Raw genomic sequence first — 13,929 nt, forward strand, 5'->3', positions numbered from 1 at the left:
TCACATGTTGCCCACTGTGGAGGCTAAAGTGCGCTGGTTTGTATAGGGCCTTAGCCCCTTGGTTATAAATGAGGCCTCTATAACTGCCTTAACTTTCGATATGAACTATGGTAAGATGGTGGCATTTGCTCAAGCCATAGAGACCTGCAAATTGAAGAACATAATGGAGCGTCAGAGTAGCAGCAAGGCTCGGTCCGCGGGCAACTTTGGTGGTTCTTCCAGTGGTGGTGGTGGTAGGTCGGCATTCAGGGGAGGGTCATCAGGACCATCCCAATCATTCGCCCAGTCTTCTATGGGTGCATAGTCATCTGGACTCAGTCAGGGTAACAGGGGACCCCACCAGCAGGGTCGACCCGATAGAAGGTTTCAGCAGCGGAGGCTTCCATGCCCTAAGTGTGGGAGGATGCATTTTGGGTTCTGTTTCATGGACCTACCAGTATGCTATGGGTGTGGTTTGCGGGGTCATATTCAGAGAGATCGCCGCTCGTCCCGCCAAAATATGGGCAGAGGCACGGCACAACCAGCTAATTCTGCAACTACTACATCTACAACACCTCCAGCTCGAGGCACCCCAGTGCCCGTAGGGTGTGGTGCAGCTAGGGGTGGTGCACAGAACTCGGGAGGACCCAACAAATTTTATGCTATGCGGAGATGTCGGGAATCAGAGGCTTCTCCTGATGTTGTCACAGGTATATTGATTGTCCAATATCATGATGTATATGCTCTTATTGATCCCGGTTCCGCTTTGTCATATGTCACTCCTTATGTTGCTATGGAAATTGGGATAGAACCAGAACAACTTTATGAGCCGTTCTCTGTATCTACTCCGATTGGTGAGTCTATTTTGGCCGTGCGGGTTTATAGGGATTGTGTTGTCACATTACGTGGTCGAGACACCGTGGCCGATCTTATTGAATTGACTATGGTCGATTTCGATGTGATAATGGGGATGGATTGGCTTTATTCTTGTTTTGCCAAGCTTGATTGCCGAAACAGGATTGTTAGGTTCGAATTTTCAAATGAGCCAGTTATTGAGTGGAAGGGTGATGATGTAGTGCCAAAGGGTAGGTTTATTTCCTACCTAAAGTCCACGAAAATGATCAACAAGGGATGTATTTACCATTTGGTCCGGGTTACAGCCACTGATGCTGAGGCACCTGCACTTGAGTCTGTGGCTGTTGTGAATGCATTTTCGGGAGTCTTTCCGGATGAACTCCCTGGGATCCCACCAGACAGGGAGATTGATTTTGGGATTGATGTGATGCTAGATACGCATCCTATATCTATTCCACCCTACAGAATGGCACTGGCAGAATTGAAGGAGCTAAAGGAACAATTGAGAGACTTGTTAGAAAAAGGTTTTATCCGGCCAAGTGTGTCGCCTTGGGGCGCACAAGTCCTTTTTGTAAGAAAGAAAAATGGGTCATAGAGAATGTGTATTGACTATCGGTAGCTTAATAAGGTAACAGTTAAAAATAAGTATCCACTGCCAAGGATAGATGACTTGTTTGATCAATTGCAAGGTGCCAGGTACTTCTCCAAAATCGATTTACGATCCGAGTATCACCAATTGAATATCAGGGAGCGGGATATTCCGAAAATAACTTTTAGAACCCGGTATGGGAATTTTGAGTTTCTAGTAATGTCTTTTGGGCTAACAAATGCTCCAGCAACCTTCATGGATCTTATGAATCGCGTTTTTCAGCCATTCCTCGACTCCTTTGTGATAATGTTCATTGACGATATTCTTGTATATTCACGAAGCCGAGAAGACCAAGCCGATCATCTCAGGGTAGTTCTGCAAATCCTACATCAACACAAGTTATATGCGAAGTTTTCAAAGTATGAATTTTGTCTTGAATCAGTCATATTCTTGGGTCATATAGTTTCTAGTGAGGGAATTAAGGTTGATCCTCAGAAAATTTCAGCGGTGAAGAATTGGCCGAGGCCTACAACTCCAATAGAGATTCGCAGTTTCTTAGGCTTAGCTGGATATTACAGAAAGTTTGTGGAGGGGTTTTCTACTCTTGCTTCTCCATTGAGTAAATTGACGCTGAAGGCAATTAAGTTCCAATGGTCAGATGCTTGTGAAAAGAGTTTCCAGGAATTAAAAGCAAGACTGACTACGACGCCGGTGTTGACTCTACCAGAGGGTATGGATGGATTTGTGGTATATTGTGATGCTTCAAGAATCGGGCTTGGGTGTGTATTAATGCAACATGGGAAGGTGATAGATTATTCTTCTAGGCAACTAAAGAATCATGAAAAGAACTATCCAACACATGATTTAAAACTTGGGGTAGTGGTATTTACATTAAAAATTTGGCATCATTATTTATATGGGGTCCATGTTAATATATTCGTGGACCATAAGAGCCTTCAATACATTTTCAAGCAGAAGAAATTGAATCTGAGGTAGAGAAGATGGCTTGAGTTACTCAAGGACTACGACATCGATATTCTATATCATCCCGGAAAGGCCAATGTTGTGGCTGATGCTCTTAGCCGGAAATCTATGGGTAGTTTGGCTCACTTTGAGGCATATCAGTTTCCATTAGCCAAGGAAGTTCACCGATTGGCTAGTTTGGGAGTTCATCTTACAGACTCTAGTGAATGAGGGGTAGTTGTGCAAAATAGAGCTGAATCATCGCTTGTTGTGAAAGTTAAAGAGAAGCAATACAACGATCCATTGTTGGTGCAATTGAAAGAGGGGATTCATAAACATAAGTCCATGGCCTTTTATCTTGGCATGGATGATGGTACACTAAGGTACCAAGGGCGACTATGTGTTCCAAATATGGATGGTCTCCGTGAAAGAATTTTGACTGAAGCTCACACTTCTACGTATTCTGTGCACCCCAGGTTCTACAAAATGTATCATGATCTTAAGGAAGTCTATTGGTGGAATGATATGAAGAGGAATATGGAGGACTTTGTAGCAAGATGTCCGAACTGTCAGTAAGTGAAGGCCGAACACCAAAGGCCCGATGGGTTAGCAAAGAACATTGAAATTCCAATATGGAAGTGGGAAATGATTAATATGGATTTTGTGGTAGGATTACCGCGCACTCCGCGCAAGTTTGACTCAATTTGGGTGATTGTGGATCGACTCACGAAATCAGCACACTTTTTGCCGGTTAAGTCTACCGACACAGTGGAGCAGTATGCTTAGTTGTATATCAAAGAAATACTCAGGTTGCATGGCACCCCAGTTTCCATCATTTCTGATCGGGGAGCACAATTCACTGCTAATTTTTGGAAGAAATTTCAGCAAAGTTTGGGGTACTCAAGTGAATCTTAGTACAACCTTTCACCCGCAAACTGACGGGCAGGCAGAGTGGACCATTCAAACGCTTGAGGATATGTTGCGCGCTTGTGTCCTAGATTTCAAAGGTAGCTGGGATGATAATTTACCACTCATAGAATTTACATATAATAACTGCTATCATGCTAGCATTCAGATGGCACCATTCGAGGCTTTATGTGGTAGGAGATGTAGATCTCCCATTGGGTGGTTCGAAATTGGGGAAGCAGAGTTGATAGGGCCAGACCTCGTGCATCAGGCTATGGAAAAAGTTAAAATCATTAAGGAGCGGTTGAAGACTGCTTAGAGTCGTCAGAAATCCTATTCGGATGTTCATCGTAGGGATTTGGAGTTCAAAGAAGATGATTGAGTATTCTTGAAAGTTTCCCCCATGAAGGGTGTAATGCGATTTGATAAGAAAGGGAAATTGAGTCCGAGGTATGTCGGACCATACAAAATCATTCAGAGGATCGGTGAGGTAGCATACAAGCTTGAGCTACCACCTGAGATGTCATTAGTACACTTGATGTTTCACGTGTCTATGTTAAATAAAGTAGTTGGCGACCCGACAGTCATTGTTACGGTTGAGACTATTGAGGTAAATGAAGAATTGACATATGAAGAAATTCTAGTTTCTATTATTGATCGGCAAGTCCGAAAGTTGAGAAACAAAGAAATTGCATCCGTGAAAGTGCTATGGCGAAACCAACAGGTTGAAGAGGCTACTTAGGAGGCCGAAGAAGAAATGAAGAAACAGTATCCTTATTTATATGAATAACCATGTAATTATGAGTTGTGCCTTATGAAAATGATAAGGGATATTCCTATGAAATATGTATGACTTGTACATTTGGTGTTAAGGGTGTTCCGTTCTGGTAATATAATTACTTGTGAGGCCACAATTGGTGTTGTTTTGTATTATGTTACGTTGTTGGATTATGTATATGCTGTTAGGATGTGTTTCTGGGGCTCTCTGACAGGTGGATAGGCCTAATTACAAGGGAAACTCTAGCGAAATATTTGGAAATTTAGGGAGTTAGTCAAATTTGGGGCTGCTAGTTTGTGGTATAAAACAAACTAAGTTGCATAAGATGCTAATGACGGATTTTTACCCTTATTCGAGGATGAATGATCCTAAGCGGGGGAGAATGTAACACCCCGGAATATTTCGAAGTACTTAAGTGGTAAGCCCGGTAAATTTTGCAAAGAAAATAATGTTTCATGGTGTCAGACTAGGCTTACGTGTGTGAGGATTGTAGAAATTCTTCGCGGTGAGCTTGCTCGCCGCGGCTCGTACTTTTTGGGTTGAACAATGCACAGGAAAGTAAAGGAAATTTTTTGGCGGAAAAGTGCATTTCTACGGTCCATTATGCGACCGTAGAACCACTCTGCAGACCGCAAAATGGTCGCAGACTGAGGCAGTTAATTGGGTCAGTTGGAAGAAACTATACGATCGACTATGCGACTGCATAACGGTTATGCGGTGCATTATGCGACCGCATAATAGTTATCCTGACTGCATAGTGACCGCATACACAGACAGTTCTTTTGGCTATTTTGTAACCAACTATGCGACCGATATGCGGTCCGCATATCGGTTATGCGATCGCATACCATGTTCCGGAGCTACATTTTGGGTTTTTAAAACCCGACCCTATTTCGTTAAATACACTCTTTGGGTCATTTTTGAGTTATTATCTGACATTCTAGAGTGAGAGAGGGTGCCCTAGAGTGAGAAGGTGTTCTCCAATATATGTCTGTCAATTCTTGCGCAAGTTTTGGAAGATTAAGAAGGAAAACTCACTAGGACTTCATCCTAGAGGTAAGATTCTACACCCTAACTCTTAATTTTGAATTTTGTGTAGAAATGGATAATAAGCAAGATAAATTCTGGGCAAGAGGATTGGTTATTTTACATGCATGTGTTATCAAAGGATGTAGGAAGATTGTTGAGCTAAAAATGGTAAAGATTGGGTTGTGGGATGATGGAATCCTCCATAAAAAGGGTCTTGAAACCATAATGCACACCTAGTATTTGATAAAATACTCAAATGAGCTAGAACCATAATCATCTTCCTAATTGTGGTTCAATTTGTTATATTTCTAAAATAGATTTAAGTTGCTAAGAATTCCTTAACGTTTTAGAGTTTAAGGAAGCTCAATTGAGGTATGTTGGCTAAACTATTCTTTAAGAATTAAAATTCCCATTATCCTTGTAAGTTCCAAGATGTTGATTATAAATCGAGTATTCCGATAAGTTTTGTGATGAAGATATATGTTCAATTCGTGTTTCAAATGCTCTTATCATATTGCATTATAAATTGAGGATGTGCCCCAAACTATGGATTACGTATCCACATGTTATAATTTCTACTCGTGATTTATGTGAAAGTTATTATGCCAAGTTGTGTAGAGATTGCGATTGTGATACACCTACACCCACATACATTGGGGTGAGGCAGCATGACCGCTTTGTGTTGGGATTATGATATTGTGGGACTACACCTCCACCCGCTTACATTGGGGTGAGGCGGTACGACCGCTTTGTGTATGGTTTTGGTATTGTTGTGGCACCACTACCCGCATACGTTAGGGTGGGGCAGCATAGCCGCTTTGTGTTGGTATTGGTATTGTTGATGCATTTCCACCCGCATACATTGGGGTGAGGCAGCATAGCCGCTTTGCATAGGTTCTTGGTACTGTGGTTATACATCCACCCGCATACATTGAGGTGAGGCGGCAGGGCCGCTTGATTTGAGTAGTGGTATTGTACGTACACCTCCACCTGCATACATCGGGTGAGGCGGCAGGGCCACTTTGTGTGAAGATGGTTATAAAGGATCTAATCTTAAATCCTATAAATGTTGTTGATAGCTTTTAATAAGCTTGCTATGGTTGAGACGGTTATCTATATTATTTTATTGCCGTACTGGTTCATCATAATTATCTTGTATTTCTAAATTCTTAAATTGGTGTTTAATTTTCATACTAGTACTATTCGACGGTACTAACGTCCCTTTTGCCGGGGGCGCTGCATCTTTAAATGGATGCAGGTGGTTCCACAACAGGAGACATTGATCAGTGATAGCAGTACACCTTCTTCCCAGCTGACTTGGTGAGCCCCACTTCATCCCGGGGTCATGTGTCTTTTGTTATTTATGTATTATGGTTGAGGTATAGCCTGGGCCTTGTTGCCGGCATTATCATTGTACTCTTCTTTATCTATAGAGGCTCCACATACATAGTGTGGGTTATGTATTGGTGCTGGGGAAAGAAAAACTATGTTATGTTGTGGATGTATTACTTGTCCATTTGAGACTTTAAAAATGATGAAACTATTGGAGATGAATTGGTATTGTAGACATGAACACATTTTCGTCTAATTAATGATAATATGTATTATCTCTATTCATGGATGAGTTTGGGTAGAATGAAATCTAACAGGCTTGCTCGGTCGGGTTCACTCGGTTGAGCGCCGGTCGCGCTCCTCGATTTTGGGGCGTGACACAAATGTCATGACTCCTTAGTCTACAATAAGAGAAATGATATTATCTTTATCGTTTAAGCGTCGTAACTATTATATATTGACCACAACCTATTTTACGATTAAACGGGCATCACCTCTCTTATTTATATGACTTTCCACAAGTTACAACTATCACCAAACATCCCAAACCACATCAATAATAATCATATCAAGCTTCCAAACAGTCCACCAATCAACAACATTACTAACAAGCCTTTCAATAGATATCTCACAAGTTCTAGCTTCAACGACATAGCCACAACTCGGATAAGCTCAAATACATGTAGAGTAAGAGGTTCCTTACCTTTAAATGGATAGAACAACTCCAATTTTAGATTACTTCACCACGGAGTATCCTTTTAACACAGCCACAAGAACAAGGAAGCAAAACTAGCAAGCCCTAGAATCAGCAACCACTTAAAACAACCCCCACACGAGCTTAAGGTTAACCAAGATACTTACCTCTATCCGATATAGATTAACAATCCAACATCGTTTTTCCGTTAGCACAAACCTCCAAACTACTCAAATCCAGCCAATTAATACTCAAATAAGTCAAAATAAGTTTTAGAAACTATCCTAGTATCAAAAATATTCGATCGTTATCATATTTTGAAAAGTCAACAAAAAGTTAACTCGAGCTTGATAACGTACAACTCAAGTCCTAAAAGAGTAAGTATACACGGTCGCATGCAATATAATTTACCAACAATGGGTCAGGGTCGAATCCCACAAGGGATAATATGTAGGCGATTAGCCAAGTAAAAACATTATCATTTTTTATGCTAAGCCAAACGCTAACATGGGTTTTGAGAAAATATTATATCTAAATGTGAAAATATGAACAGTCATGACCCAAATCGGAAGGCCGCGACGGACACCCGGGTCTTACTTGCCGAGCACCAACGTAACGTATCTTAACCATACTATCATGCATAAAAGGGCCAGAAAGGTCGTCATGAGATAACTAGAATAAAACATAAGGAAATACTGGACATAGGACAACCCCAAAATGATATACATGAGATACACGGGCCTACAAGGCCGAACAAAATATCTATACACCTGACATCTGTCTACAAGCCTCTAAGGAGTACATAAACAATATAAGGTAGGGACATGGCCCCGCCATAACCATAATCATATGTACATAAGTATACTGACTTGAAAGGCAACTCCGAGACAAGTGGAGTACAACAACACTTCATGCTGAACAGGTAGCCTACTGGGAGGACCGTCAACCTGTCTATCCAGACCTGCAGCATGACATGCAGCGTCCACAAATAAAAGAGACGTCAATACGAATAAAGTACTGAGTATGTAAGGCAGAAAAACATAAATAAGAACAATAATATAAAGAGCAATAGAGAAGATACAACATGTAACATCTGAGTGCCTCTGAGGGCGACTGACATGAAATTCATAATACATACATACATACATACATACATACATAAATGCATATATATATATATATATACTTTTAAAAACATACGCCTATGTGGGCATCATGATCATCATATTGTACCCGGCCTCGAAGAGGACTCGGTAAAAACGTACTCGGCCATCATAAGGCTCAGTAGAATCGTACCCGGCCACGTGGAGATCGGTAAAACCCAAATAATTAGTGGTTGCACAATAGGTGCCATACCCGGCCGACTATAGTGTTGCTCGGTAGAGTAAAATAGGTATATATATATATATATATATATATATATATATATATATATATATATAAAATGCATGCTGGACTCATGTGAATCATATTCTGAACCTTTCAGAGTGATGTAAGGTCAGTAACCTCCGTATACGTTATTAGAGATAACTTGTCATCATGAATCTTATAAGAATCAGGAAATACCAACAACATTTGATAACATAAGAACAAGAGAAGTGACATCAACATCAACCATTCCATAAGAAGGGAAACAATATAAGTACTGCTAGTTTCTAAGAGTGTATCTTTGGAAGCTCGTTCATTTATATTGTACAATCGGAGTCATGTAAAAGAAAGAAATGGATAGCCTCACATACCTTGTATATACTTCCCAACCTTAAGCTATGCAAATGTCACGGCTCCTTAGTCTACAATAAGAGAAATGATATTATCTTTATCGTTTAAGCATCGTAACTATTATATATCGATCACAACCTATTTTACAATTAAACGAAAATTACCTCCCCTATTTATATGACTTTACACAAGTTACAACTATCACCAAACATCCCAAACAACATCAATAATAATCATATCAAGCCTTCCAAATAGTCCACCAATCAACAACATTACTAACAAGCCTTTCAATAGATATCTCACAAGTTCTAACTTCAACGACATAGCCACAACTCGGATAAGCTCAAATACATGTAGAGTAAGAGGTTGCTTACCTTTAAATGGATAGAACAACTCCAATTTTAGATTACTTAACCACGGAGTATCCTTCTAATGCAGCCACAAGAACAAGGAAGCAAAACTAGCAAGCCCTAGAATCAGCAACCATTTAAAACAACCCCCACTCGACCCTAGAATCATTTTGGAAGACTTGAAATAATATAGGTTGATATGAAAACCTTGGGATAGTATTTTACAGAACATAAACCACTTAAAACAACCCCCACACGATCTTAAACCACACCAAAATCAGCAACCATAAAAGAACACTAAACTCACTAGCGCCTCGGGATTTCCGACACTTGATTTGTGTTGTTTGTCCTTTGTTTGGGTCTTGGATCATGAGAGAACTTCTAGAGAAGGTTTTTTGGTGTCTAGAGTCTGAATAGAGTGAAAAAGAATGAGTGAAAATGGGCTGTATACGTCACATATATATCAAGATATCTCAACCACCTAAGTGGGTCCCACATAGAGCTATAGGTGTATCCCAAGAGAAATATGGCCAAAAGAATGGGCGAGCTGGAATTATACCAGCACTCATCCTCACTGGGAAAGAGTCCGAGAAGCAGCAAAAGAATACCAGACCCCATACAAAGTCATCCGAGAAAAAAAATCACTCTTGACATAGCCAGATTAAAGTTACGTATTACATCTCACAATCCGAAGGAGAAGGAACACATCGAAGCACGATCATCAAGCTTTGGGCGTTACTACATGAGATCTTTGTCACATGAATCAAAGCCAGAGAATCAACGCAAGATAATCAAGAGTATTTGAATCTAAATCCATGCTAATCTCACCTTAATCCCACATTACCTACCAAAAAATCCTAAAACATCATCTACCCCTACCAAGACAAAATTCCACATACCTCTATACTATTCGGGCCTCACCTTCACATTCTTCCACATGCTTTGTCACATGAATCACCTTACTTTAATATGCTTTCACACGCTCCCACATACTTCCACATGCTGTACCATGTATATTGCACCTCTTTCACACGTTTTTAGTAACTTTTAGTGTATATTAGTCGCTTGGCCTAAGGTCCTTCACATGTTAAAAGGGGACCCACTTGTAGATAAGTTTGCCACGTAAGATGGGTTTATTTTATAATACAAGTTTGTCTTGTAATAACCTCCTAGACCTATATAAATGAGGCAATGTAGTAGTTGTCAGATCATCTGGTAACCTTTGTAAATATTTGTGATATATTACGTATGAGTTCCTTCTAAATTTCTCTCTTGTTCTTTCTTTTCAATGGATGGAAAGTCTGGTCCTTGTATGAAAATAGAGTAGGAAGACTCTAAGAAAGTTAGCTTGTTGTAGTACGAAAGTTTTCTGAGTTATAACAGCTAAAGTTGGTATAGTACAAAAGTTTTTTGAGTTGTGTAGCTTGGCAAGCCATCCCTGAAGGGTTGTGAAGCAAGCCCCCTTGTAGGAAAACTTTTGCGACTATAAGCAAATTAACTGTTTGTGTAGCTTGGCAAGCCATCCCTAACGGGTTGTTGAAGCCAGCCCCTATTTGGCAAGCCATCCCTAACGGCTAGTTGAAGCCATCTTGGCAAGCCATCCCTAACGGGTTGTTGAAGCCATCTTGGCAAGCCATCCCTAACGGGTTGCGAAGCCATCCCTTTTGTAGGGAAACTTTCGTATCTATAATTAAGTTTGCTTTCTTGGTAGTCTCTTACTCCGTTCTTATCTTGAGGATTTTTGGAGCATGGCTGACACCTTCTTTTTCAAAAGGTTGAAGTTAAGGAAAACCTTGGGTATGATAGGAACTTGAAGGGCTAAGCATGAATATTAGTGATTGTGTGGAATTTCAGGTATTTTAAGTTGATGATGTTTTAGGTTTAGGTGGCTTTTTGGACTCTGGGGTATGAGGTGATGGTGGTTTGGGTGTTGTTTCACTATCTCCCCAGCTTGGAGTGAATTTTTCTGGTAATTTTGGCCATTCCTTGGGTTTGTAACTGACAAAAAATTCATATTTACCTAGACGGCTTAGTAAGCCAATTGAAGGATATTTATTTTCATAACTGACTCGAAATTATTTTTCAATGGTTTTTCCTTTCTTCTTGGGTCTTGGCTTAGTCTTGTTGAGGCCAAATCTTTTCCAATGATGCAGGAGGTGCTCATCATATTCCCCAATTAGATCTTCAAAATAGTCTTGATAGTCGCAACCAAGTTCCCATGAACATTGTGCCATAAAGGGGCATTTGAGCCACCAAGCTCCTTTACCTTCTTTGTCGAAATATTTGATCCAGTCATGTTCTTCCATGGGTGTTTGTATATTCCAAAAGGGTTCTCTTTCAGGGTCAGGGTCTCTATATTTGGATTGAAATATTTGGAAGGAAAAGATGGTCTTATTGGGTTTTTAAATATGGGAATGGGCAAACCTTATGGAAATGGTTTTGTCATTTCTTTTGGTAAAAGTTGGCTCACCAGATAGCAGAGATTCCTCTGTTTCCCTTAACTTTTCATAATTTGTGATCCATGAATCAGGAAGGATTTTGACGAGCTCTTATCAAGAAATTTGTCTGGGTATTTGGGTGCACATAGTGTTTCCTTTCGTAGCTTCAATATTTAAGAGTAAAGCATTTTCTCCTCCGGGAAGGCAAAGATCCATGGCATGATTTTGGACCCGCCAAACCATTTGAGGATGAAGAGTGGCATGGATAACTTCTTTTTCCTGTGGGGCTCCCTGGATTTGGACTTGGAAATTTTAATGGTTTGGTTAAGTATGGAGAGGTTCAAGGATAAGTGGAAACCAAAAAAGCGACGTACCTAAAGCTAGTGAAAAGTGTAGACAAGGAGGAGAAGAGGGCGAATAGGGAGCAATATAAGTTAGCTAAGAAAGAGGCAAAGCTAGCAGTTACGGCGGCCAAGACTGCAACTTTTATTCATTTGTATGAGGAACTCGAGGGCCGAGGTAGGGATAAGAGGTTGTTCAGGTTATACAATGTGCGATAAAGGAAGGCTCGTGACTTGGACCAAATGAAGTGCATCAAGGATGAAGAAGGTAGAGTTTTGTTGGATGAGGGGCTTATCCGTCGGAGATGGCATACCTACTTCCATAGTCTCTTGAACGAGGAGGGGGACATGAGCATTGTACTGGGTGATTTGGAACTTTATGGGAGTCGTTGTGACTTTGGTTATTATAGGCGGATTAGAGTTGATGAAGTGGAAGGGGCTATGTGTAAGATGAGCAGGGGCAAAGTGACCGGGCTGGATGAAATCCCGATGGAGTTTTGGAAGAGTGCGGGCAAGGCAGGCTTGGAGTGGCTCACTAGGATATTTAATGTCATTTTTAGAATGAATAAGGTGCCCGAAGAGTGGAGGTGGAGCACTATGGTTACTGTATACAAGAACAAGGGGGATATCCAAAATTGCAATAACTATCGGGGTATCAAGATGCTTAGCCAAACTATGAAAGTTTGGGAGAGAGTGGTAGAGCTAAGGGTGAGGAAGAGTGTGTCTATTTTTGAGAACTAGTTTGAGTTTTTGCCTGGCCGTTCGACTACAAAAGCCATCCACCTTGTTAGGAGATTGATGGAGCAGTATAGGGAGAGGAAAGACTTGCATATGGAGTTTATCGACATAGAAAAGGCGTACGATAAAGTTTCGAGAGAGGTTTTGTGGATATGTTTGGAGGCTAGAGGTGTACCTGTTGCCTACGTTAGGGTGATTAAGGACATGTATGATGGAGCAAAGACCCGAGTAAGGACGGTTGGTGGGGACTTGGACCATTCTCCGGTTATGATGGGGTTGCATCAGAGGTTGGCACTCAACCCTTTTTTTCCCTGGCGATGGATGTACTGACGCGCCACATCCAAGGGGAGGTGCCGTTATGCATGCTATTTGCGTATTATATTATATTGATTGAAAAGACGTGAGGCGGTGTGAATGCGCAGTTAGATGTTTGTAGGCAGACCCTAGAGTCTAAAGGTTTCAAGTTGAGCAGGACCAAGACAGAATACTTAGAGTGTAAGTTCAGTGGTGAGACTCAAGGAGGGGAAGGGGAGGTGAGGCTAGACTCACAGGTCATCCCTAGGAGAGGAAGTTTTAAGTACCTTGGGTCTATTATTCAGGGGGATGGGGAGATTAATGAAGATATCACACATCATATCGGGATGGGATGGATGAAATGGAGACTCACTTCCGCTGTTTTGTGTGACAAGAAGGTGCCACCGAAACTTAAAGGTAAGTTCTACAGAGTGGTGGTCAGACCGACGATGTTGTATGAGGTTGAGTGTTGGTTAGTCAAAATCGCTCATGTCCAGAAGATGAAGGTAGCAGTGATGAGGATGTTGATATGGATGTGCGGGCACACCAGGTTAGATAGGATTAGAAATGAGGTTATTCGCGACAAGGTGGGTGTTGCCCCTATTGAGGAAAATATGCGGGAAGCACGGCTTAGGTAGTTTGGTCATGTGAGGAGGAGGAGCATAGATTCCCAGGTGCGAAGGTGTGATAGGTTGACATTATAGGGCCTACGGAGAGGTAGAGGTAGGCCAAAGAAGAGGTGGGTAGAGGTGATTAGGCAAGACACGGCGCAACTTTGGCTGACCGAGGACATGACCCTTGATAGGAAGGTATGGAGGTCGAGAATTAGGATAGTAGATTAGGTAGTCTAGAGTGTCCATAACAGTAGTATTGGCACGTAGTCTTGCTTTCTATTGGTAGTAGGTTTTTATGACTAAGCGTTGT

At 41.2% G+C, this 13,929-nt stretch overlaps 1 protein-coding gene across 1 annotated transcript; it reads left to right on the plus strand.

Annotated features, from left to right (window-relative positions):
* Window positions 1-12,771: 12,771 nt before the first annotated feature.
* Window positions 12,772-13,643, plus strand: LOC138893924 (uncharacterized). The gene is made up of 2 exons (XM_070178593.1): window positions 12,772-12,948; window positions 13,311-13,643. Exons 1-2 carry the CDS (start codon window positions 12,772-12,774, stop codon window positions 13,641-13,643), a joined length of 510 nt encoding a protein of 169 aa, XP_070034694.1.
* The last annotated feature ends 286 nt before the right edge of the window (window positions 13,644-13,929 follow it).

Source organism: Nicotiana tomentosiformis, chromosome 6 (genome assembly GCF_000390325.3).
Source record: "Nicotiana tomentosiformis chromosome 6, ASM39032v3, whole genome shotgun sequence".
In the NCBI taxonomy this organism is placed as follows: domain Eukaryota; kingdom Viridiplantae; phylum Streptophyta; class Magnoliopsida; order Solanales; family Solanaceae; genus Nicotiana; species Nicotiana tomentosiformis.